Source organism: Dermacentor albipictus, chromosome 1 (genome assembly GCF_038994185.2).
Source record: "Dermacentor albipictus isolate Rhodes 1998 colony chromosome 1, USDA_Dalb.pri_finalv2, whole genome shotgun sequence".
In the NCBI taxonomy this organism is placed as follows: Eukaryota; Metazoa; Arthropoda; class Arachnida; order Ixodida; family Ixodidae; genus Dermacentor; species Dermacentor albipictus.
The window spans coordinates 246348421-246376232 of NC_091821.1; the positions used below are offsets into that span (position 1 = coordinate 246348421).

At 44.8% G+C, this 27812-nt stretch overlaps 1 protein-coding gene across 1 annotated transcript; it reads left to right on the top strand.

The window, feature by feature from the left end:
• On the top strand, positions 1 to 26821 carry LOC135907937 (cell growth-regulating nucleolar protein-like). The gene is made up of 6 exons (XM_065439740.1): positions 1 to 267; positions 2418 to 2532; positions 6774 to 6881; positions 16068 to 16554; positions 19309 to 19409; positions 26660 to 26821. Exons 1-6 carry the CDS (start codon positions 143 to 145, stop codon positions 26795 to 26797), a joined length of 1074 nt encoding a protein of 357 aa, XP_065295812.1. The 5' UTR covers positions 1 to 142; the 3' UTR covers positions 26798 to 26821.
• Positions 26822 to 27812: the final 991 nt, after the last annotated feature.

Consider the following 27812-nt stretch of genomic DNA (forward strand, 5'->3'; position numbering starts at 1 on the left):
CTTCCGTTCTGCAGTGGTAGCTAACTCTCGCATTGCTGAGTGGACGTCCGAACACGTGTTTGCGGTGTAGTAGTCCGCAGAGACACACTCACTTTGCCCGTGTCAACTCGTGCGAAGGTGTGAAATATAATTCACACTAAGCATGGTAGTCTTTACGTGTAACACGTGTGGTGATTCGCTAAAGAAGAACCAAGTCGAAAAGCACGTTTACTCTAAATGTCGGAGCTGCAACATGCTTACCTGTATCGACTGCAACAAAGACTTTTGGTAAGTTTTACACCGGCATCCCTGTCTGAATAACGTTTGCGTTCGTACATATTGGCTGTTGTGATGGTGTGACCATCGTTAACTAAGCTGCTCTGTCCTGTTGTGTCCGGTGTCGCACGGGCCACTTTCGATCACAATTAAGCCCGATCCCGATCGAATTTTTCGGTTTCCCTTAGCTTACGCAAATGAGCCAATCGCGATGGCGAAATTCGTTCGCGATCAAATGTGCCGCGTGTGATCGGGCTATAAGTGACGCTATCTTATGCCGGTGTCACACGTTGACTTTTGATCACAATCGACAATGCTACACGGCCGAACGATCCGCATCGAGTTTGGTTGAGCCATGTGGGGTGAGCTCAAGCGCACCAGTTGGCGTTAGTTGGTCGAAAGCACTCGTCGAATTTGTATAATATGCTGCAGTAATTGAAATACAAAACTTTCGTTTGCCATTGTTGGTAGGGCAATCATCGTCTGCAACTCTCAGACCTACATGGTCGTCAGCCTACGATCGCGATCAAAAGGGCCGATCGCGATTGTTTGAATCCGAATAGAGCAAGATCGCGATCGAAAGTGTCCGTGTAGCAGCACTTGATCCGGATCGAGCTCATTCGGATCGCGAACGAAAGTGACACCGGTATCATGTATGTCCAGTTCATTGATCGGTAATGACATGCCAGTGGCCGTGCTAATGTTTTTGGTTACATCATGCCAAACAGTTTCAGTATCATTCGGCTCGCAGGACATTTTATGGTTGTGTTACATCCAAAAAGATAAATAAATAAATGCTGCAAAAGTGTTGAGCATGACTGATGCGCACGAATGTATATTCTTGAGCTAGCTGGTGCAGCGTAATTTGATGTTATGCGGTACACAAGACAAGGATGCAGAGACGTGTTAAAGATACAAAGCGCTGAACTGGTTGCTGGTTAATTTTTTAAGTTCACCGCTGATCCTATCTTCTCAGTCTGTGTGTTTGTGCTGGCTAACTTCAGAGCTTGGGAAGTTGATGGCGCCATGAAATTTCAGAGCTTATTTACCAACCAAGGCGAACAGGTAGTTGCCATCCTTCAAGACGCATGGTGACTACCAGTTGTAGCCTTAGGCCGCTGTCACAGGATGCAACATTCAACATGTAGCTCTGGGACTTCTCACAAATCTACATTTAATAGTGCTGAATCACTAGTCTGTGTCAGATAAAAAAAAAATAAAACATCAAGTGATGTCTGACTTTCCTTTAGTTCCTTCTTCTTGCTACTCACGTCCCCATCTTTGCCCAACTCAGGCACTGCCCTTATGAATGCTGGGGTGGTGTTGATGTTCCTAAGGTGCACATTATGCACCTCTCCATAACCGTGTTAGTTCCACCGTTTATGTTGCACCTTCTTGTCTGTGTGTGAGGAGGTTCTCTTAAACTCTAGCAAGGTGAGGTAGCTCCCTACTAATACCCTTTCATTAGTCCCCAAATTCAGTGCACATGTTTAAGCTGTGCGCAGTCTTCCCCGCCATTACACTTGTTGATCTTGTCAGTTTATGCATGTGGTGTGTCATATGGTGTGCTCATTGTTGTTGAGTGACTTCATTTTCCTTCCTGCTACTTGCAAGGGAGCTACTTTCCGAGGGTGGAGAGGCATGGAGAGCAGGCATTACACACTTTTGGAATACTTCTGCAGTCTTAACCTGTTCTGGATGTAGTGTTGCTGTTGCACTGTGGTTACACTGTTAGGCTTCGCACAGTTTTGGGGGGTATTCTGTAAGTGTCCACCTAGTGGACATGTCCATTTCATCTGCTGCTTATGTGTGGATTGGCTGGGAGTGCTTGTAGCTTTCCGACACGTGCCCCAGCCCTGCTAATCAGAACTTCAGCAGCAAACAAAATGGACATACCACTGCGTGGACACTCACAAAATACCCCCCCACCCCTGGTGTATGGTAGATCCAAGTGCTCTACATATTTATATCCTCTACATATCCTCTACAGATCCTCTACATATTTACACCTTAAGAGTTATGCAAATTTTTCGTTAATGCCCCTAATCTTTTCCAGTCAGCTGTTGCTTTCAGTGTCCTTACTGTGTTCATATTGCTTGCTACTTGAAAGTTTCCAAAGCTGTGGTTTTTGATGATGGCCTTTGTTTGTCTTGTGAAAATAGGGGAGATGCCTACAAGGAACACATCAAATGTGTTACTGAAGCAGAACGGTATGGAGGAAAAAACTTCAAACCACAAGTATTTAAAGGAGAAGTCAAGCAGCAAGAATGGACCGAGGTAAGCTTTTACCGAAGATTCATTCCGATGCATCTTGCACTGAGCAACATACTCATACTCATTGCTATAAGCCATAATTGTGTAGTGCACCTTCAAGCCAAACACACAGCATCACCTGTTGACTTTAGCAGTGAGAATCATGTTTCCAACACACTATCACGTATTTATTATTAGGTATGGTGCATCATAGTAAAAGGTGGAATGCCTTGTAACGAAAAAAAAAAAAGACATTGCAACTGTGTGCTCTTGCTTATAAAATTGCAGAAAAGCTCACAAAGTGCAGTCTGAAAAATTTTGAAGGCAGGTAATTTCTACTTCTGCAGAAGCCAAAGAACAACAGGTGGCAAACCTGGGTCTGAACGGCCCAAAACGTTTTTCCATTTATACTTGGGAGGCATTTATTTGTCTGGAATAGAACAATGTGCACAAATGTACAGGCTATATGCAGAAATAAAAGGTATGCGGTATGCTTTGTGCTTCCTATTTGCTAAACTAATTTCAATGTTTACGTAATAAAGTTTAGTCCAGGGAAACTTGTCTTCTTTCTTTTCTTTTGCCATCAATATGAACAATGTTCCAAGTACTGTTCCAAAAACACAGTCCACAGACAGCATGCACTGATGTGAACATCTCAGCCAAATTTCGCAGTTGTGCGTGGTGCGTGGAGCACGAATCACCTTTTTCTTAAATGCTTCCTCATCAACAGAACTTAGAAGCCTACTCCTCACTCTTTTCTCGATGTTTTATTTCGTAATATAGCAGATTCCTGTACGTGGCTGCAATTGGCCAATAGCTGACATCAATCAAGAAGGGCATTTGGATGAGAACGCTTCTTCCTACTTTACTGTGTATCTTTATTGATGTAGTTTAACGAACAGGCAAAAATCCACCCTCAGATTTTTATAATATTACAGACTTCAGGAAGAAGCTGACTATCGTTTCCTTGCGCTTGGCCACAGCCACCTGCATAGGAATCAAACTTTGGCCACCTTGCTTATCGGTGTCGTAGCCGTCAGATCTTAATAATTTTGACTAGTTTTGAACGCTAAACTAGCCCCGAACCACGCGAAACTTAAGGCCAGACCATATGCATGCTTGCCAGCACACACTTACTCCTGGCCGCTCCTGGTTAGGTGCCTTGGCAGACTTCGCTTTGTATTGAGCTATTGATAGCGCTTAAAAATGTGCAAATTGGATGTGGCTGCTATCCATCAGTCAAGCTGGTGCAAGACAAAGCCGGTCCGCACCACGTAGCACGGCCTGACTGGAGCATATGAGCGTGAGCATGCACTGATGCTGTGTTGTGCACAAAGCAAATGCTGGGAATATACACTACAATTGCATGTAGCTGCAGTCTACCGCGTCAACCGTGGGGTGCTGCACTGAGTCAGCTGACTGAGTGCACTGCGGCTCGCTGAGGTCAACCGCGTTTGGTGTGCCGTAGGTGCCAAATCAGGAGTAGTGACGTCTACGTGAACATACAAAATATAATTTGAACTGCGCGCTACAGCGACGTTCAGTAGGCGGTGTGTTGTGGGCACACCCCACTCCGCTGTAGCCTTTCAGTGCAAGTCATTGGAGAGGGAGCGTAAGCAGCACATAGGAGATGTTTGACTGCCAATAACTCCGTCTCTGCTGAACACATTGAAGTACTTTTTCAGGGTGCTACCAACCGGGAAAACCAGGAATTTTCAGGGATTTTGAATAGTCTGGAAGTACTTAGGGAATATGTGTTTCAATCAGGGAAAAGTGGCAGTTATTTCATTGAAATGGAACGAAAGTCACCCTACTGCTGGCCCGAGTAAAAGAGAGGAAATGTAGCGAATTGTCTTCAACGCTGTGTCGTCGACTGGAGGAGTTGCCCGTGTACAGTCAACGACCGATTTTTGGGAAATGCCCGATCATGTGGGCGGCTTCGTTGCACCACCACATGCCCCCATAGAGTCAATGTATAAAAATGTCTGTAATTTCAGATGCAAGAACCTTTCGCTGTCAGGTTGACCGCTGGTCCGAAACGGCATTAATCAAAGCCAATACAGCGCAGTTTTGATTATCTTGCCGCCTTGAACCAGCGCACTCGCATGCAGATCCGCTGGCAGCCGTAGCCACCACCGTGGCAGTGCAAGGCTTAGCTTCCTCAACAATCGCTATTAAGGTTGTTGCCGTTCAGTGCCGTGTTTTTCATTTGAATAATTTGCCGCTGTCAGTAATGGCACCTACTCCGCCTTTGTAATCCTCGCGATTGGCTTCAAAGCTTAGAAAGCATGGCGCATTGCATAATGCCAGTTCCTGAAAGGCAGCTTTGCCTCATCACAGTGTTGTTACGTAGTGAAGCGTAGGTGAAGTATTGCGATAAAGCGAGAGCGGGAAAAGGGGCAGTTGTGTCGGTAAACAGTACGTATTCCATAATTATACACGCAGACACCCGCCAGTATGAGCACCGATATGCCTAATAAGTGTACTGACAGACCTTCAGATTTTTTCGGACGTGCCTGTGGCGATTTGAGTCCTTAGGGGCAGTAAAAAACATGCATTAATTTTTTGGACGTTTTTGTGGCCCCTAGGGAGTCCGAAAAATCGGACGTTGACTGTACAACCGACCAAGAGGATGCTTCAAATGGTCCGTGGGTGTGGCGAAACGTGGACGAGAACAGAAATGACTGTCGCATTGAGGAATGATCGGGAAAAGAAGTGAGCTGCTTCTTGTTTGAAGGAGCTTGAGCTCAAGAAGCAAAGTGTTGACTGATGCAGCGATGCAGCTGACCCTTATCCAAACCAAAATAAACTCTTGAAAGCAGTGAAACGCAAAACGGAGGCATTGTGCGCGGGCTGAGAGTATGTGAAAACAGTTGAGGTTGACTTTCCAATTTCTTTATTTTTTAAAATACTTACTTGAGAGTGACAGCATCAGGCAACGTGGTGTCAGCCTGTCTTGACATAAAATAATGTTTTGTGTCACTCAGGGAATTTTGCAAAGGTACTCGGAGAAAACCTGGAAAACTCGATGAATTTGAAAATGTCAACTTGGTAGACACCATGTTTTTGCAGCAATGTATTTCTGAAATAGTCTATTTTAACTTCAAATGCATTTTTCAACTTCAATAAAACGTGGTTCAAGGCCCCCTTAATTCAAGGCAAATGAATATCTAAGAACTGACCATTTTATAATTATCAGCCTCCAAGTTCATTTATTTTGAATACCAGGAGTGGCGGGTGTGCAAAAGCTTCTACATATCCATAGTAGTGTCATGTGACAGGCAACTAATGGCAGATAATATTCGTTGTTTTTTCTCAATACTTATTTATATTTCTTTTTCTTTTTAACATTTTGCTTTTCTTGATTTGTCTACCACTCGCAAAAACACTTTAAGCTTCTACATGACATATGGCACACTGGTGAACTGGCATGGCTGAGGCATACTTGCATTATCTTCAACATTCTCTCTCTTTTGTCTGTACCTTGTGCTCGGTCTTGTTTTACTTTTTACTCATAAGGTAAAAAGAGCTTAGCAAAGCCTACCTCTGCAGACAAAAAATTTGGCACTTGCTTCTAAGCATCACGGTGCAGGTTGTGACGGAAGTGGTAGTGCTGCCATGCAAGTGCAAGAGATGTATTGCCACTGGCAAACATAGGCTTAATAGTCAGGGAGCTGGCGGAAGACAGGGGCTTGAGTTGCAGAACATTGGTTTTAGTTCCCAGACAGCAGTAAGGGATGGTGTTCCGCACCTCTGGGTAGTGAATGTAATTACACCTATTACTGACTGCTATGCTGCATCCATGGCAGTTAAATCCATTGTTGGGTACCACATGGGGAAATACGCCTGTTGCTATCTTTGCCTAAGCCATGCCCATCAAAATGAAAATTGATGGCAGCAGTACTTTTCATAGCAGCAAACGACTTTTCTCTTGGTAAACGACATCTGGTTTTTAAACCTGTCCGTTCTGCTTATTTTCTATAAGTTCCAACTCTGTGCTGAAAACTGCCAAAGCATTCTCAGTATTCTTTTTTTTTATGTGGTACAGAAATGAAGCAATTTACTTAGGCATTCTTTTTTTCCTTTTTTACTGCCCAAATATTTAAAGAGTTGATATTACAGCATATTGGGAGAACAAAATAAATTTAATCTGGGACGGTCATATAGGATTACAGCTGCTTTGTTTACTTATGTGGTGCAGGTGAACTAAAACTTAGCTTCCCAGCATAAAAAAAGAAAGTTAATTTTTTATGCCTCTATTCCAGCTTCTGTCAAAGATTATTGAAACACAAGGCATGGCTCCACCTGTGAGAGAAGTCTTCGAAAGAATGCAGAACTTCAACAATGTACCCAGGAAAGAAAAGCCATTCAAGGTAACTGCCCCTTTGTAAATTATGTTTAGCCAAACACTGACATACTTTTTCACATTTTCTGTTAACACGGCATTGTATCTACCATGTACACAATTCTGACACACCCCCTGATTTAACGCTCATCCAACTTTCTTGGGTTTGAAGTAATAAAATGAGAGCGCACCTGAATCTAGCATGCACCTGAGTTATGAAAGAAAAACATAGCACGCCGATCAATTTCGCGATCAGAAAAAACGAGACGTGCAGAATTGACCTTCACAGAAGGAATTTTTTTTTTTTAGTGACCTTTCATAATCGAAGTGGCAAGTCGTCGTCGCTATTTGTGCTTCATTAGCATACCTGCCAACTCTTCTGAATTTTCCGTAAAATGTACGAATTTCAAGCAGTCTTACAATCTTACGTATCTTGCTTGAAATATTGCGTAAAACATTTTATTTGCGAAAAAAAATGTGAAAATGTAGTGAAACTACACCCTGGTACCTTGCGCCGCAACGACGGGCAATACGTATGCGTGATATCAGCAGCTGCAAGGTTGTGACTTCTGTCGTCTACTAGGAGGGTCAGAATCCATATCCAAATCTCAATAGCGCCTCTAGTGCCTCCGCAAACTTGTTGCCATGCTGTTGCCTTTGTTCCCGCTGGCGCACGGGTTCGAACTTCCGTCAGCTTCGGTCAATGCAGTGTTGGCCTTGCCTTTTGTGTGACTAGCTGCCGCGTCGGACGCAGTGCGACCCCGGCCTGCAGCGGCTTTGCAGTGCGATGGTGGGCTCGGAACCCCAACAGTGCTTCCAAGTGTTCTTGAAATCGTACATGGCAGAATTTCCATGCTTCGTGCCGTCGAAGAAGGGGAGAAGTTCGGATTCTGCACCACGTGTGCATGTGATGTGAAGTTCTCGCATAGCGATAAGTTTGCCATCAAGGTCCACATCACTTCGAAAAGGCATCAGGGATAAGTGCGAGCCGTGGACAGTCAGCCAAGCCTAACAAGTTTGTATGCAGCGACAATGACCTCGGTGGGATTCATGTAGAATGCCTCTTCACGGCATTTTAATTGAACACAACTTCCCGCTGAGTGTCAGTGATCATGCCGGACCGCTTTTCTGGAAAATGTTCCCCAAGTGCGAAGAAGCGAAACGTTACACCTGTGGACGAACAAAGACGACGTCAATTGTTCGGGAAATGGCCGCTAATGCGGAGACTCCTTTGCTAGATGCCCTAAAACAGCAAGTATTTTGGGTCGCTATGGATGGCAGTAACAATAGGGACACGCAGCTTTACCCTATTGTTGCGACATATTTCGTTAAAGAAATGAGTCAAGTCGAAAGCTGCCTTCTTTGCCTCGGGACAATCCAAGGGGAAGCGACAGGTCACAAGATTGCAAATCTGGTTCTGGACGAGATAAAGTCTCGGAATTTGCCTGTTGGAAACCTGTTGGCTGTGTGTTCGTACAATGCCAATGTCGTCATTGGCAAGAAAAACGGTGTTTTTGCTGTATTGAGAGAGGCTCAACCAGGTTTAATAGGGGTTTGTTGCCCGTGCCATCTCATCAACTTGGCCACCCAAAAAGGAGCTTCATGTCTTCCTGTAAAGGTTGATGAGGCTTTGGTTGACATTTTTTTTTTACCTAGAGGAAAGCTCGAAACGGAAAGATCGACTTAAAAGTTTTAAAAAATGCATGATTCGTAGGTCAGAAAGATGTTTAAGCATTCGCCGACACGTTGGCTGTCGTTGGGAAAGTGTTTGAAGAGGCTGCTCGACCAGTGGAAACCACTACTTAGCTTTTTTTAATCTGAAACAAAGCAGTCCAACAAGCAGAGCTTGTGTTTGGAGTCATACCAAATTCCGAAGACTTCCTCACAATCTCCCAAGAATCCTGCACTGACCCCAAAGTCTGCTACACATTTTCACAAGACTGCTGCAGGCCTCAGGAAAAAAAGCACCGATGGCGATAAACTCTCGTGAACAAGGAAAGGAGCTCATTCTGGACCTCAAGCAAAAAACTGAAACTTCATACCAAGGATTCTGGGGAAGCCAGCCACGTGACCCATGAGGAGTGCCTGTTTTATTTGCTGTCATCGGAGCTAAACAGTGCATGCTGTCTTTTTCTCCAAAATGTTATATGCTTTTGAGAAGACAAACTGCCTTCTTCAGGCACAGGCTCCTCAGATTCATGTACTGAGAGGCCTCTTGAACCGCCTTTTTGAGGATCTCCTGACTAGATTTGTGTGCCCAGGTGTTGTCAAGGCATGTCATTCATTGCTGGAAGTTGACTATGGAGCTCCAGAGAACCAGAAAGGTGATGAAGACATACTCATTGGCAGCACAACCTACTCTATAGTTGACACTGAGCTCCATTGAGAGAGAGCAGTTCTCTGCTGTACATCTGTACTTAACGGCAGCATGCGATTACATTTGCTATATATTCCCGCTAGAAGACATAAATCTCAAGGTGGCTGAAGTTGCTCAAACTGCTTCATTCAATAGCGTACGTCATTTTATTATGGCGTTCTCTGCTATCCTACCCCAGCAGAGTGGCAAATCAAAAGAAGCAATCAACACACTTGAAGTCAAGTTTGCCAACTTGCAAGCATATCAGATTCCAGCCAACATATTGAATGAGCCATGGTGCGACATGCAGTGGTCGCAATTGGGAAGTGTTCGAAGTGTCAACGGAGTGCTCAGGTTCCACAGAATTTCAGTGGTTATGCTGGGTGTTCTCTCCATTCCCCGCAGCAATGCTGAATGTGAGAGAATATTCAGCACTGTGAACAAAACTCGAATGGAGTTTCGCTCATCTGTGTGTGAGAAAACACTGGAAAGTCTGCTGATGGTCAAGGGGCACCAGAGTGGTACTTGCCTTGAGCAAATCTACACACAGAAGTTTCTGAAGAAGTCAAAGCCGGCAACAGCAAAATCATTGCAAAAATAAATTGTGCCCCAGTGGAGTTTTCGCTCTTTACTCTCCAAGACACGGATTTCGCTTGTGGTTGGGAAAACGTGAGTAAGCTTGTCGCAAAAGGTAGACCCCTTTAAAAAAAAAAAGTGCTGCCGCGCACCCCCCCTCTCCCATCCCCGCCGCAATAGTTTTACGAATTTCCAAACCTTCAGGTTGGCCTTTATATATATATATATATATATATATATATATATATATATATATATATATATGTATGTATGTATGTATGTATGTATGTATGTATATAGATGAGAAGAAAGGGGGTTAACTGAGGGGCCCAATTTTTATTAGTCGTATCACAAGAAGCCAACAAACACTGACACCAAGCACAACATAGGGGAAATTACCTGTGCTTAACAAATGAATTAAAGAAACAAGAAATTAATGGAAACGAAAGTGGATGAAAAAACAACTTGCTGCAGGTGGGGAACGGTCCCATAACCTTCACATTATGCATTCCCCACCTGCGGCAAGTTGTTTCTTCTTCCACTTTAATTTCCATTAATTTATCATTTCTTTATTTCATTTTTGAAGCACAAGTAATTTCCCCTATGTTGTCCTTGGTGTCAGTGTTTGTTGGCTTCTTACGATATAAGCAAGAACCATGTGGTTTTATTGCCAGTGTTCCAGACTTAGGAGCTGGGAGTACTGCTCAATTTCCCTTTCTAATTGTACGAGCTTTTTGCAAAGGCTTTTGTTATGCTTTTGTGACGACCATCAGTTTTGTATGCTCTTTTGTGCTTCCCATACGTGAAAGTGTCAAGTCTGTAGTGGGGCTGTCGTCTTTCATTTCAGTCTCTATGGTTGCATTGTTGGCATCTTGGAGTATGGTATCAATCCATTCAGCGGGCTCTTCGAGGTTGGTGATGGGTGCGGGAGTTCGATGATCGCGAAAATAACGAAAAGTGTCCCACCTGGTATGCCAAATAGTAAGTTTACGTTTCCGGTAGCCCTTTAGAAAAGCCGTGATAGTTGGAATGTAGTAATCACTTCCCACATTCATTTCAGTATGGTCCCATGTGGTTTTTGCTACGTTTTTCACGAAAGCTAGGTCGGGGGATGTATTTGGACTCGCACTGTTGCCAATGTGCCTGGGGTGCTCCGGTTCGTGAAGCCATAGGCTTGTGCTATTTCCTGGATCTTGTTGCCTTTATTTTCACCCTTTGGGTAGCCCCAGGCTCAACGCCGGGCCTTAAAATCGCCCAGCACTACGAGCAGTGCTTTATCGGCGTGCTTATTGGCTTTGATCATCCATTTCCGATGCAGATGGACTTTTGTCTTTAGGGGGGATTATACAAATTTAAAACGAAAAGTGATTGATTGGCCCGTTTATTAGGCAGAATTTCAAGGAATGTGTACGCCACCTCCTCACATTCCAACACTATTTTAATGGCTGTCAGATTTCTATGCACGATAAGTGCCGTGGCCGGAGAGCGGCCGCATCGAAGAATTTCCGTGTAAGTTGCATAACTTGTTAATTTGGCTGTAATGCCAATCTCTCGGAGTGCCAAAAGGTCGAGTTTTTCTTGCGCATCTTGAATTGTGAATTCTAGAGCTCGACGTTTTTGTCTGAACCCTCTGCAGTTCCATTGCCATATAATTATCGGTGCTCTAGCCATCATGAACGTCTATAAGGATCCAGCCACGCCTAAAGCCCCTCCGTCCACATTTACGCCGACCAGGTTAAGTACCGCCAACCTGCCCTCCTCCTCCACGCTCCTCTCCCACTCGCCCCCTTCCGGTGTCAAGCGGAACTTACGTAGCTGCAGCTTCCTGTTCCGAGTGGAAGTGACGCTATGTTTTTTAGCATTGTTTACTTTCGCATCGATGGAGAGGCTTTAATTGCTCCAGCTGTGGTTGAAACTGTGAATGCGATTCCATCCAAGAACCACCGCCTATTGTAACCAGCGATCTGCTCGTGTTCGCTGCTTCGTGTCAACCTGTGACGAGTTGTGGCACGAGCGACAACGTACAGTGGAATGTAGTAGTACCTGGGCACTTGGAGACCACTGCCGTTTTTCGTGCATTTGGAAAACAGCGACCGCGAACTACAACTTCAGTGGAATACGACAGCTTGTCCCCTTTGCATTCTTCTTATGGTGACTGCCACAGCTCTGCTAAGCACACGCGGGCGTCTCACCATCGTCTAACAGCTGTCAAAGCGGAAATTCCTGCAGCACAACTCCAGGAAGTGGAAACGCCGGAACCGGATTTGGTGTGAGAGGAAAAGGCAGCGCACAACAAAGGTTGTCGCTACTTAAGAAAGCGGCGGTGGCACGTGGATGGAGGTGCTTTAGCCACGCCGAGCCTACGCTGTGCGATCTGATTGGTCCCCCTGCCGGGTGTGAAGCATCTACCTTCGACGTCGAAGCTTCAGATGAGTCATTGTCTCTCGATAGGTGTGAGGGATTTGTGGGCGGCTTATGTGTCATGTCTAGGCCTGTATGGGTGGCAAGGGCCTGCACTGTTGTGCTTAGGATAACAATGTTTTCAGTTTGTTGCTTAATTTGATTGGCTAAACTGCTTGTGGCATTTATAAGTTGCTCTATTGTGGTTTCTAGTTGAGCTACGCACGCATCTATCCCTTCCGATGTACCTTTCTTATCTAATGTCGATTCTGTTAGGCTAGCTGCTTTCCGTTTCGCGCCTTTAGTTGCCTAAGTTTCCACATTTTCTGTCTTACTGGGAGCGCAAACCACTGGTCTGTTCGAACTGAAATTCTGTGAGTTAGTAAATGGGGTTGGTTTGATATTGAGTTGGTGAATTTTGTTGTTAGGAGCAGCCAATTGTTGTTCTAGAAATGCTGTTCCAGCTCCCTCACCTGTTGGTCCTGTTATTGCTGTTGTAGCTTGTTTTGCTGGTGCCTTGTGGGGTTGCCCTCTTCTCGGGCAGCCTGGTTGGTCTTGGAGCCAGAACGCTCTTCCCTTGTCTGCGTCACTGTCCGTCTGTTTCATGATTGCTGCTCGAGCAGTGTCCCCAACGAGGGGGTCACTTGTGGTGTTGTTTGGTAGAGGGAGTTATATTTACCGCTGCTCCAGGCTACGTGATTGGCAGGTTCATGTTGCTGGGAGTTGTTGCCTCCTGAGGCGGACTTGTCTCTCTCTCTCTCTCTCTGCTATGCAAACGAGGGAATGACTCGGAGCAGTCTCGAAAAATGCCTTGGGTTTGCCCTCTTTAGTGGGAATGCCTGGTCTCTCTGGTTGTCTTGGTACCACTTTTTGACGTTGTTCTCTTGGTCTGTTTTGGCTGCATGAAGCACCGTTTGCAGTTTCGACTACCTGTTGGGTGTTGCCCATGACAAATGACACAGAGTGGGATGCAGGTCGGTTTCCCTCCCTCCGGTAGAGGTGAGGGCTCTTCTCTGCATCTTCGGCATCTGGGGATTGCTGGTCGGGGTTGTGGATATACGTTGGAGCAATGAACTAATTTCCGACAATTGACGCAAGCTTCCGGTCTCTCCCTGAAGAGGCACACGTTTAGGGTGAAACACCGATAATGCATCGAGGGCGGTAAGTCTCTGCCGGCGAAGGTGATCACAAAGTGTTTTGAATTACCCAGTCTTCTTGCATTCACAATAGGTAATTGCGGGTTCTTTTTCGATATTTCATCATGAATGGCTTGGTCCGTTTCATTAGTATAGGCTTTGTATACCAGTCGTCCCCCCCCCCCTCCATATGGAGTCGTCCGGAGACAGTGCGTACGCCGATACCGGCATGTCGATGTTATGCTCTTTGTAGCGTAAAAATTCAAGGGGCCTGTAGGCGTCCGCCCTCGTTCTATCAGGTGTACTAATGGTGATGGTGTTTCTGATTGGGTGCACCCTCACCTGGTCAGCTTGCTCGGCTTGCGCCTGGTTGACTTTGGTTGTCACGTAGATCGCCTCCAAGAGCGCAACAAGTCCAATGTTGGTCAGCTTCATGGCACACTTGGGTCACAACACAATTTTATAATCCTCCTTTGGCAGTCAAGGCATAAGCTTCCGTCAAGCTAGCTGCGGTGGGCGTAACTTGCTCTTGGAGGGAGCCGAGGTTCCGGCGAGGCCTAGTTCCCCAGTCAGCTCGGTGGGGTCGGTTTTCTTGCAGGCAAATCGCTTTTGGAGGTCTTGCAGGTCGGTCAGACATTTCCGGTGCTGCCACATACCATCGCGCAGCTCCGTGGGGTCAATTTCTTCGCCTTCGATGGCGTATTCCACGACTGCTTGCTCTTTGATTTTCGGAGTTCTGGCAGCCAGCTAGTTCCGGTCCTGATAAAAAGTCAGGTGGGCTGGGATCCCAAGACAACCCAAAGCTGCCCAAAGTTTGCAAAATCGAACGCCGAGGCAGCTGGCCGCGGGATAAATCTACACATGCTACCAGCATGGCACCGCCCGGTGAGCCCGACCTGCGCTCTGCGTAGTTGGCCCATTTATGCGTTGCCAGCTTGAAAATATATAGTTGCATTGAGGGATACGATCACTTTCGTGGGACTTCGCGCGACTTGGCACAGGACACGCACTGGGCACTTTGGACAGTGCAACAGACGGCTTCCGACGCGTCCGATGCCAAGACGCGAAATTGCACGTGATTGTATCCTCGAGGATGCTGGCTCGCAGCGATCACGTTGCCCACCGGCAACCTTGATGAGTTGGCGTTGTGTCATCACTTGACAAGACATGAAAAATCTGGATATCGGATATGTCTTATACGCATATAATTTTGTGCTGACCTGGTTGGGCTTCGATTTCAGAAAGTTTGTTTCAGCTGATGGTGCTTCACTTATAACCCTAAGGAGCTGGGGATGTGGCTGGCACATGAAAATGCACGGCACCTGTGACCAGTGAAAAGTTTCACACGAAAAACAATATTAGTTGTGACATAAGAGCAACAAGCTAATGTACTACGCGTGGCTATTACTCAACGAGTGCATTCTTAACATCAACAGCCTGCAGTTAAAACACACATCGGTTTCAAGTTGCCACCCAAGAATACAAGAGACGGAGTGAACACAAGCTAGCTGTGACACCTTTGCTAACTGCAGCAAAAGGAGAAATCACCACATGTATACGTGAGATATGTTAAAAGAAATACCACCACAGAAAGATGAACTGGAAATGCACTGCAATGTGTTTGAATCAGCATATACAACTTGTGTGGACCACTTTGCAGATAACATGCGCGCATGAGAGCGTGGCGCGCTGTTCACTGGGAAGAAGCCTTCACGGGACACACACACAAGAGCTTCAAATGGCTCACCGCCGCTCGTATTGTACCGCCTCGCTATGCGGAACGGTGCATTAAAACCTAAGAAGATAGCGCTAGAAGTAAGGAAATTAGAAAATAACCGTAGCCAGTTGGCTGAGTGAGGTAAAGTCTTCAAGCACCTGTGTTGCAATCCGTCAAGTCCCCGCAAAGATGGCAGCAAGCACTCATGGCCTCTTTTAGTCATCTGCTAGCAGGGGACTTCCAGGGAGCAGCCAGACCAAAATCGTCCTGGCTAGTTCTGGCAGCCCGCGGGTAGCCAGAACCGTCCAGCTCGAGTAAAACGAACGCCTGACGGAAGTACGTGGCGCGGTGGGCAGAGCAACATGAGAAAAACGAAGGCGCTCTGGCTGGTTCTGGCAGCCCGCAGGTAGCCAGAAGTAGAAAATCGAAGAGGCCCACTATAAACAAAAGCCCACTGTCATCCATGCTTGCTTGAGACGACCAGGGGCCTAGCCGTCGCTAATCTTTGTGTGCTTGTAAGAGCTATGAATGCGCTGAAAGCTGTTGCTGCCTCTTCTTTCTGTGAAGTGAAGGAGTATTATCTTTTGCTAGGCCTTAGGGGCACCTAAAATAAAAAAGATGGGTGCATTATTTTTTACACCTTGAAAATTAAGTTTGAGAAGAGATAGGGAAAGCTGGTGAGCATGTTTGTTTTTAGTGAACATTGCACAGCGCAACTGTGACGGGCTCCTACTTAATTCAACTAACATGAGTTTTACTAAAGACTAGCAAAGATCTATTACTTCCTGCACACCTTTGTTTCTAAAGTCTGTTGAAGATTTTAAGCAGCATACAATTTGTTGTTGCTGCTTTGATTGTAGGTTGTGTGAGAAGTGTCAACAGGACCATTATGGAACCATTGGACATTTAACAAAAAAACTCATTGCATTGAGTGTCTGTGTATTGTATAAAAGAGCTGCTCATATTTGTTAGTACTGAGATGGTTTCTTTATAGAATATATTTATATTTATTTTATCACACTTTTTCAGAACTTCCTCCAGTCCAGCATGGGAGTGCGAAACCCATCTTTAGCTCAAGACGTCTGGCAGACCATCCAGAAAGCCCAGCAGACTGTGCAGAAACGGCAGCCAGTAAATAAGCAGTCTGAAAAGTCGCTTGTCACTGATGAGAATGCTTCAAAAAACAAGAAACCGCAGCTTTCAGGCAATGAAGAAAGTGACCAGCAGCAAGAAAATGGGGAACCACAGGAAGCTCTAGGTCAGGAAAGCACTCCAGGCAAGAAGAGACCACAGAACGGCACTGTTGATGAAAAAGTTCTGGCCAAGAAGTCAAAGAGAGAGCAACAGGATAGCACTGTGAATGATGTTAGTGAAGAGAGTGCAAAAAAGAGAAAACGAAAGAAGAGGCAACAAGAGGATGCTGTTGACTGTGAAGGCAACACACAGAACGAGGAGCCAACAAAGAAGTTCAAGCAGCAGGACCAGGAGGCTGATAAAGAGGCTGAAGGAGGTGATGGTAAGCAGATCAATGTTTTGCTACTCTCAAGCCAAAAGCATGCATTGATTTCCCATTCAGTGTGTATGGGCTCCTTGACTTGTATAGTGGCATGTATGAATCATCAGCCTAAATTGAGATCCATTAACTAAAGAAATATAAATTGTACACCACAGCAGTGTCAGGGTGTGCACATGTCCTTGAAATTGAAAAGTGTGTTTTCAAGGCCCTTGAATTTCTTGAGTAATACAGTCTAAGATCGATTATGTGACCTGCTTTCTATGGCAGATCAGTGTGAACCCAGGAAGCTTCCTATTCTAGTAACAGTGGTAAAGTTTAACCCACTTACTAGATGTTACCGGTTTTAAGAATATATCGGATAAAACAATAAGCAGTTGCAGCACGGTAAACTTTTGTGTGTTATATATGGTAAAGTAGGTAGCTTACTAGAATGCGACCATAGTGTGTTATTGGTTATAACAAATAAATCTGGCTACTAGGCGTTTGCGCCAAAAAAAAGACTAGGTATGTGAAATCCGTGGGAAATAAACAATAAATGTGAGTCACCACATCCTCCTCTGCTGTGCACCCCACACCGCATACCTTCGTTGGAGTCCTACACTTGTGCGCCTCTCTCCCAACTCCTTTCCACTCCTTCTATTCACTACCAGATGCGGTAAATTCATGCTGTGCTGGGTGCATGGCATTAAAGCAGTGCGGTGGCTCGCTTTTCTTTTTCTTTTTTTTCCCCCCCTTTCAGTGCAGACACCCAGTTGCGAGGTGTAATTGTTTTAACCAGTAATGCAGTTTATTTTGCCGTAGAACACACACAGAAGTTCACTGCGCCAGGGCTGCTTATTTTGACATCCGAATATTGTTAAAGATTGGTAATGCTATAAGTTGGTTCGGCTGTCCTTCTCTCTGTCTAATTAAAATGTTTCTATGTTTTTCACCTTTGCTTTTTTCATGCAATCCTCTGACAACAATTATTGGTTATAACAGGGGAATTCTCTTTGCTCTTGAAGATTGTTGTAAGTTTATTCGACTGTATAAAATAAGGCCGGCATGAATGTACAAATGTTCCACTTTGTACAGTGACTTGCACGGAAGTGTAAAGCCCCACGGTGGGCGACAGTGAGAAACACCGAAGCTTGGGGCTAATTCCCCTCCCGTGTTTAAGCTGCTTTCTTCATGCCATGTTAGGAACTTGAAGTGATCAAGGCGGGACATTTCCAGCGCATTGACATTTTATAGCGCATTGTGGTGTCGTCTCCCTTCCGTCCTTGTTTGCTGGCGCTAAATATGCTTTCAGGAACATTTCCAATGCAATTTTTGCATCTTAACTTATTGTGCTCTGGAAACATCATAGTAATAATTTCTACATGGGATGCTGCTATGCTCCCTTGAAAAAGCTTTGGTGGGGCCTCGAAAGTCCTTGATTACCCTTGAATTTTTGTCTCTGAAACCTGTACGAACCCTGCTTAAGAGGGTAGGGTTACCACTTTTACTGTAAAGGGGGTGGGTAGTACTGTATGTGAAAATACAAATTAAATGGAAACAAAATAAAGGTGTGATAAACCAATGTATGCCAAATGATGCAATGAGTGCCAACAGTGGGTGTCGCTGAGGAATCGTACTGAAAAATAAGCAGAGGGTGCCTTCGACTCATAGGAGAAAGTTCACTTGAGGGAGGCTAAAAGATGAACGGTTCAATCGCTGAACTTCAATAATATGACATTGAAAAGTTTAAGGAATTGGGAATGAATCTGCTTGCAACAATTCAGTTGTCTACTATGTATGCGAACGCCCGACAGAGTGCTTGGGATGCAACTTATAATCTGGTGATTCAGGGATAACTAGAAAAACAGCAAAGGTGGGCTATGAGGATTGAACTTGTATCCAGTTCCATGATGGAAAAGCTGGCAGTGCCAGTAGAAAACTGGCCTGGTGGCAACACTATGAGAGAACAGTGTGGCTTCCTGCATAAGCAAAACTCAGTTTGAATTCAATGGCTGCTGGGCTAGTCAATTCATACTGAACAATTTCAGACCATAAGATTTATGGCTACTTATCGCAAAATGGAAACAGAGAGGTGGGAGGGAACAAGGCGAGCGCTAACTTTTAACTGTTTACTCTGCTTACAAAGACATCCAGTATATAGAAGTGTGCACTGCAGAGCAAATTAAAAAATGGGCATCACTGCGCCTGTGTTCGGCTGTCGATTAAACATCTCTCTGAAGGAAAAAAGGCAACTGATGTGTCGCTCATACACAATGCACCTCGCTTCTTAATATGAAAAGCCTAATAATTGATATGCTGCTGCTGCAACCATACTTCTACTCAGAATCCTTATCTTGTCATAGCTCACACTGATGTGCATTGCAGTACGAATTCAGTTGGGCGATCACCTCGTCCCTTCCCACTTTCCGTTCCCATTGTGTGCTAACTGGCCATCAATTGTTCTAAAATTGTTCAATTGGCCTAAAATTGTTCAGTCTGAATCATGTCAGTGTCACGCTTGTGAACATGGAAAGCCAAAAGTATATGTGTATATATTAATTTAATTTGGCTTTTCATATTTTATTTGCTCTTGCAGCTTATTAGTATCCAGTGTGGCATTTCCATTTTGTGCATGTTACAGATGACCTGTTGCATATTCCCTCCCATTGGAATTGTTGAAAACTAGGATTGCAAACTTTCATACATGCATGTCAATTGCACTAGGGTGAGTTTCTGACCATTTATTTCTTCCACACGTATGCTATTTCGCTGCAGAATCGGAAGATAGGGTCAAGTTTAAATGGAAGAAAGCTGTCAAGGTGGCATTGCTGGAGGCTGATGAACACCAACTCTCTCGGAAGCTGCTGCGAAAAAGAGTGAGTCATAGAGGCATTACGTAATCAAGGAGTACAGAACGCTTACTTAAATACCTTGGAAAATATCTACAGAGGTTCTACAGCTACCTTTATTCTACACAAGAAAAGCAGGAAGATACCTATAAAGAAAGAGGTCAGGCAGGAAGACACGATCTTTCCAATGCTATTCACTATGTGCTTGGAAGAAGTGTTCCAGCTATTAAACTGGGAAGGCTTAGGAGTAAGGGTCGATGGTGAATATCTCAGCAACCTTCGGTTTGCTGATGACATTATTCTATTCAGCAACAATGCAGACGAGTTACAACAAATGATTTAGGACCTTAACAGAGAGAGTGTTAGAGTGGGGTTGAAGATTAATATGTGGAAGATAAAGATAATGATAAATAGCCGGGCAAAGGAACAAGAGTTCAGGATCGCCAGTCAGCCTCTAGAGTATGTGAAGGAGTATGTTTACCTAGGTCAATTAATCACAGGGAACCCTGATCATGAGAAGGAAATTCATAGAAGAATAAAAATGAGTTGGATCGCGTACGGCAGAAATTGTCAGCTCCTGACTGGAAGCTTACTATTATCATTGAAAAGAAAGGAGAACAATCAGTGCATTTTACCAGTGCTGACATATGGGGCAGAGACTTGGAGGTTTACAAAGAAGCTTGAGAACAAGTTAAGGACCGCGCAACAAGCTAATTAAACGAAGATTGCTAGGCATAACGTTAAGAGACAGAAAGAGAGCACTTTGCATCAGAGAGCAAACAAGTATAGACAATATTCTAATTAACATGAAGAGAAAAAAATGGAGTTGGGCAGGTCATGTAATGCGCCGGTTTGATAACCGTTGAACCATTAGGGTTACTGAATGGGTACCAAGAAAAGGGAAACACAGTCGAGGACGGCAGAAGACTAAGTGGAGCGGTGAAATTAGGAAATTCTTGGGCGCTAGTTGAAATCGGTTGGCGCAGGACAGCGGTAATTGGAGATCGCAGGGAGAAGCTTTCGTCTTGCAGTGGACATAAAACAGGCTCCTGCTAATGATGATGATGACTTTGCTCTAAAAAAAATTGGAGATGCCAGTTATTGTGCTGAAGCTGTATGTAGCAGGTGATGCATTGAGTCTGTGTACTCACTAAATTTCACAAAAGAAAATGAATCTTAGCATTGTGTGTCATGTGACACCCAGTAAACTGCTGCTTGTGTTTGATGCATGTAAAAAAATAATATTGCTTACTTAGCTGGTGTTGGTCTCATATCGAGCAATCAAATGTGTAGTAGTAATCGACGAGGGTAGCGATATGGGCTGGTTGGTCGGTCATCATTGAAAGGCATCTGTGTAGCGCAACAAAATGAAGACAGACAAGCGCTTGTCTTCGTTTCTTCTTGTGTCCTTGTCTTGTAGCACTACAGATACCTTTCAATTCTGTAAAGAATGTCGTAAAAATGTTTTCGTGGGCATTTGCTATTTATAAGTCTGATGTAAGGGTTTTAGTTTGGCACTCCTTTGGTTGACTTTGTGAAAGACTTATTTTTGGGTCATATGTGATACAGTAAACAATTGCCGATTGTTGTGTAAGGTTAGAGCACAGATCAGTTTCTTTCGGATGGGGCAAATTTGGTGACACAGTGTGCAATAATAGTGATGCAACTGTGCATATATCTCCTAAAGACTGCAAAACAGGAAGTCTACTCAGTATAGTGCTAGCAATCCTGCTCAAAACTCTGGATTAAGATGGTATCATCAAATTTGACATTTTGAGAAGTAGACTGCTGCTTTTTTAAACAGAACCTTTTGCTTGTTTTCATTGTTTCGATATTTTAGCAAGGTTTTATGTGTCAGATTTTGTAAGGTCATGAAATATTCCCATGACTGCATGGCATGTCGTATGCAAAAGTTTTTGCTCATAAATTCAGAACCACGCAGTTTCTTTGGGAAACTGAAACTCACCTGTGTGTTTAGGCTAGTTTAATTTGCTTACAAGAAATTGAAGGTCTGTGCACTAAGGAGTTGTGCAACAAATTTCTTAGGCCATAATTTTCTCTTTTGTATAGAATAGCACTGGATATAATCTTGTGGTGATCTACTACCATAGGCAAGTGCAGTTGGGACTTCACAGTTGAAAAAAAACTTCCCCTGCCTCACAAAAGCATGTTTTATTGCAGCAGGCATGACCTTTTCAGGATGAAAAACCAGTCCACCATTTGCAAAATTCGAAGAGACGATAGTGTCAAAAACAGAAACCTAGGACTTCGCTACTTGGTTGGAAAGCAAGTCCAACTGGCAGGCATGCACACAGCAACTGGAATTGCTTTTGTTATTTTAGTTCATAACAGTGCTTTGGCTTGGTAACACCTCTCAGTAAAAAGGGCTGCAGTCACATCTCTCTCTTTCTCTTTCTTTTATAATTTTACAGAAAACAAATTCTTTATAGTGTTCTATAATGAGTTATGTGTGGTCTTACCTGCACTTTGGCATCCATTTGAGACACATGCGGCAGCTGGGCCTTTACCAGGAAATGGTTATGATAAGCTTGCAGAGCTGAATCACAGCATTGTCAGCCCAGAGCAGTTTTGCGGAAGCAACACCCACAGCATCCACAAAGATGAGCATAGTGATGATATGGTTTAGGATATCTCTAAAAACAGCCCGCCGTGGTTGCTCAGTGGCTATGGTGTCCAAGTCACGGTACGTCCAAGTCGCGAACAGTATGCGCGTTATCAGCATGACAGAGCATTCTCAAAAGGAAAGTAGGGAGCGCAGCATTTTCAAGAAAGGAAATGCAAGCAAGGCAGATGATGATCCTTCTTGCATGGCAAATATACACCTCAAAGGGTGTACATTTCTCTAAGAGTGTGTGTCGTCGATGTCGCCCCCCTCCCGCCTTTCGTGACGTCTCTGAGGTCATCACCGGTCCGACCCCACGAACAGCTTGCGTTATCTCCTTGCTGTCTGTGGCGTTAGCCAAGCGTTTCAGTGCCGGCAGGCCTCCAAGTTTACTTTGTCATTCCGTTAAGTGCCACGTGTCCATTTCCACCGGTGAAATGCCGTTTCGGGCTTTTGGATGCGAATGACATTTAGTCAACATTCACTTTCTCTGGGAAAGTTGTCTCAAACGCACGTGTGCGAGTTGTGTAAATAAAAACGCGTAAACTTAAACAGATGGGAACATAACTCGCCGAGTGAAGGGGGAAAAAAATCTCGGTGCCCTTCCACTCTATGAAGAAGGATGACTAGTGAAGATGTGTATGTGGGCCCCTTAATGGCGAACTGCACCTCCGCAGCGGGTTGGCCCGGCATTGCACTAACTTCGGGATCGGCCCACATATGGGGAGTGCTTAACGCCTGCTTCACCTCCGCCGCGGGTTGGCCCAGCATTGCACTTATTTTCGGGATTGGCCCACATATATGGTGAGTGCTTAATGCCTGCTTCACCTCCACTGCGATTCGGCCCAGCATTGCACTATCTCCGGGATCGGCAAAAATATGGGGAGTGTTTTTGCTTACCGCGCCAACAATGACACGAAAATTTCCTTGGATCGTAGAGGTGTACAGCTTCGCTGTAAAAAGAAAGGAATACCATATGGGCAACGCTACAGACTGATATGACGCCGTGCCTGCAGTATCTAGACACCCAAAGAGCGGGATTGGCGCTACATCTCCACCATGGTGTCCAACCCAACGGAATGATAAGTAAATTTGGTGGCACACTGGCATTCAAGCGCTACGCTAACGCCGCAGACAGCAAGCAGATAACGCAAGCGGCTCACGGGGCCGTATCGGCGGTGACCTCAGAGATGTGACGAAAGGCAGGGAGGGGGGGCAACATCGACGACACAGGCGCTCTTTTTCCAGCCAGTTTCGGTTTTAAGGAGCCTTCCGAGGGGAACTAATTGTTCGCATAGCTTCCACGTGAACACCGCTATTCAAAATTTGACCGTGAGTACCGTATTTTCTGGTGTATAAGTCGCACCGGTGTCTAGACAGAACTAATATTTCAAAAATGGTTTATTGATACGCACAGATGTCATGTACTTACAAACGGTGTTAAGGCAAAACCATCGAAGCCTTCTTCCTCCGAGTTGCTAACAAATAATTCAGCAACTTCAAGTGGGAGTCCCCTCCGGCGCATCACTGTCGTCTTCGGATTCACTGATGTCTTCTTCACCAACGTCGTCACCACTCGCGAACGGGATCAGTCCGGCCTTTGTGAACCCAGCTACAATTGTTTTTGTAGAAATGGAGTCCCAAGCATTGGAGACCCATATGCCCACCTCTCCGAATATTGCGCGTCTCATGCGTCCTGTATTCGTAAAACTGTGGTCACCCTCGGACATCCACGACTCCCAGAAGCATTGAAGCTTTGCTTTGAAACTGCTGTTCACAGAAATCTCCAGTGGCTGCAGCATCTTCGTCATGCTGCCTGGTATCACCTCTGGCACACATTTCTTCGCACTAATCTTCTTTTTTATGGAATCTGTGATGCGTGCCCGCATACTGTCCCATCGCAAGCATTCCCTTCTTAACGTGAAAAAATCCGTCTGGTTGACGCGAAAAACATTCGTCGAGCCATAAACTTATCATATCTTCATCCATCCATCCTTTGACATTGGCCTGTACTACCACAGTAGGAGGAAATAAGTCTTTTGGTAGCGTCTTCCGCTTGAAAATTAACATTGGAGCCAGCTTCGTACTGTCCGCGTAGCAGGCGAAAACAACAGTGAAGTGTGATTTTTCATGGCCAGTTGTCCTCACCGTTGTAGTTTTTTCCCGTTTCTCGGCGACGCTCCTCCCAAAGGGAATATCAAGCATAAGTGGGACGTCCATGTTTACAGTGTGGCTCGCGTAGATGTCCTTGGTCACAATTTCTTCTTTGACAAATGCACTGAAGTTCTTCAGTTGTTCCTGAAAGTCGTCAGGGAGCTTCTGGCACATCGTCGTCCGCGCTTGCTTCACCAACTTATTGCGCTGCATAAAGCGGAAACACCACGACAGACTGCCCATAAGTCCAACAGTATTCATCTCTGTTCCAAGGGTCTTCGCCTTGAGACGGAGCTACACTGTAGACAGCCCCCTGCCTTCGGCTCGTTGCTCGAGTAGCCACGTGCGCAGATGATCCTCAAGCTCCAGCCAGCGTGCTTTCTTGCCGCGGTTGGCCTTCTTAGCCGGTTTCATTGGAGCACGCTGGTGGCTTTGCGCCAGTTACGTATAATTTTCTCACTAACCTCAAACTGCCTTCCTGCAGCCCCGTTTCCATGTTCTTGTACAAATGCAACTGCACGCAGCTTGAATTTCACGTTATAACTTTTTCGCCTCGCAGGCGGCGTCATGGTTAGCGAGAAATATGACACGACAGATGCTACACATGTGAAGCACTCCGCAACGATTAGTGCAATGAAGGTGTCATAGCGTTTCGTTTACTTTGAATTTCTTAAATGTGGTTACTGTACGTAGCAGAACATGGCACACGGCTGTGCCACATCATCATCATCATACTTTTTACTAGGAAAAGTGGCAAATTGTTTGGTTTAACGTCCCGAAGCGACATATGGGCTATATGGGGCACAGTGTTATTTCTAGTCATTGTACCTCCTCCTTGTTTACATTCTTCCTTGCCAGCAAACTTCTTACCCTGCTTGGAGGGAAGGGGCTTTTGTTAGTGAAGTGTGAGCGATACCTCATAGGTATTTGGCTGTGGCTCTCAAGTTGCAGAACGTCAAGTCTATTCCGTCTTGTATGCACCAGCCTGCCCCTTAGAGCATGAATGCTAAACCTGAAAGTAAGGAAGTTAATGAGGAATGAGGCAGCTGTGTCATATTAGTTTGAGAGGGGGGCTGCTTTTTCTGAGTGAAATGTGAGTGATACCTCATAGGTGTTTGGCTGCGGCTCAACAGAACTGCTTGTTGGCTTAGTTGGTGCTTACTATAAGACATGTTTTTCTTTTCTTTTTTTTTTTGCCACAAGTTAAAAACACACATAGAAGACAACACAGGTGGCTCTCCCAACTGATTTAGTTTGGGCAGTGACCCAGGAATATATATACACATACACGCATGCGCAGGCTGTTCATCAACCTATGTTATCCAGCGGTCAAACAATCCTGCTTCCGATTTGTAGAGCAAGACAGAAGTATCACTAATGCAACTTGAACCTTTCTTTTTTATATAATAAGCTTCCATTAGCTCACATGCTGTTTGATTTCTGCTTCTACCTAGAATCTTAATCTCGTAAAAATGGGGTTTGCACATGCAGGCCTTACAGTGCGCTGGCAAATGCGCCACGCAAATATGCCACGCCCAATCTAAATCAGTTAGAAGTGCTGTCTGTGTTGTCTTCTATGTGTCTTCCTTGTGTGTGTGTTTTAACTTACGGCAAAAAACATGCTTTGTGGCTCTCCAGTTGCAGAACCTCAAATCTATTCCCTCTTGAGTGCTCCAGGCTGCCCTTTCGAGCATGAATGCCAAACCTGAAAGTAAGGAAGCTAACGAAGAATGGGGCAGCGGTGTCATATTAATTTGGGCCCCACTGGAACCCAATTTAGGAACCCCTGGGTGTTATACTTCCATGGCATTATTAAATTTGCAAAAGCACACTAGAAACAGGACAGAGGCAAAGAAACTGGTACAACAAACAGGGCACAGTACCTGTCCATTGCACGGTTCTCTCCAATTCATTATTAAGCAGACCTAAAATGAGTAATAGCAATTTTTTGCCAGAGAAATATTAATAGAAAAGTTATTGGCTTTGGTTCAGCTTCATTATAACTTTGAGTAAGCTGCTTATAGCGCACAAGAGACATAGGCTAAAGTTGTGAGCTTTTGCTTATCATGTCTAAGCATATGACCCCAAGAGCCCAAGCCAAATACATTATGGAGCACTGTTGCAGTGCTGCTGAAACAAATTTTATGGCAAAGTCTGACTGGTTTGCATGCATGCCCTGGTACTGTACCTGCATGACATACTGCACCTTCTTGGGCCTGATTCCTGGTTTGCCATATTCTTCTCTTGACAGTCAACAGAAACTAAATGCAAGTTAGTTGTTGTTTATTCATCAGATGTTAACATCTTCTGCTTGGGCTCCATTTTGCTGAGTTAACTTATTCGTCCTTCATACACTCACTGAAGAAATGAAGAACCAAATAAGCGATGGGGATCTAATACACTTGTGCCTTTAGGCCCATCTTGTTTTCTAGTGCACAGAAAACAAAGTATGTTGTATAATTGGTATTTGTAACTAATGACCGTTCCCTTATTTGTGCAGGTCTTCAAAGAATGTCGCAAGAAAGGTGGGCATCTTTCAGATGAAGAAATGCAGGCTAAGTTTGACAAAGTACTCTCCAACACGAGGTACTTTGAACATGAAGGTGATATGGTTCGTTTGGTGCACTTAAGCAGCTAAATAAAAACATACTGTTGTCTCCCATGATGTTCGCATGGCTGTGAATGATGTGACACAATCCTGAGGCCACACTTTGAGAAACCCAGTTTATTGAGCCGTCTCACCAGCGCCAACCAGGTTTTTGACAAGGATGGCATGCAGTAAGCTGAAGAAAACACGATCATTGCACATACAACAGAGTCACGCACTGCAAACATGGAGGGACATGAGCCAGGACGTAAAAACTTGTAACACACACCCTAAGCTGGCATGCATACAAATGCCCCTGTGTTGTAAGAGGTCCACCTTGCTCTCAGTGTACCTGGCCTGCAGCAGAATCTTGATGCTGCTTTTATTACAAGATGCAAGTTTCCAAGATAAACACAGACTTATCCGTGAAAGAAAATAGCAGATAGAAGTCCACCAAAGCTACCCATATGCAAGTTAGTTGGGCCACTGGAGCCATACTGCTACGGTTCTCATGCAGGTTACATGGTTGCATAAATAATCCTGAGGGCTCATTTATTTAACATCAACATGGAAGACACGACAAGGCCTGGGAAGGGACACACAACTCGAGAACAGTCGGCCATACTGAGCCCTATTCTGCAAACCACCGGAGAGGGTGCAAAAAGATTGGCCAAGTACATATACTTTGGAAACACAGCAAGGAAGAACATATGGCTTGCCTAATTAGAGATGGGTAGGTTAGCATGTTGCAAGGGCTTACTCATTATGTCCACATATAAAAATAGCGATCTTTATACAAACATGAAGCGGGTGACATAATCTTGACTGACATACAAACACACCTTTGTAACACAGTAAGGCGACTTTGTATCAGCATACGGCAGCAAACAGGTAGAGCTGTTGCCTCTGATGCAAAGGTTTGATAAACTTTGAACTCATATAAAAAAGCACTGTCTCCGCATGCAATTGCCTGGTCCTGCTGGAGTGTTGCCCCTGCAGGCAACAGGCTGCTGCAACGGCCTCTGTGCCTGAGTTCTGTCTGCGACACTCTTGCTCTCTGATTGCC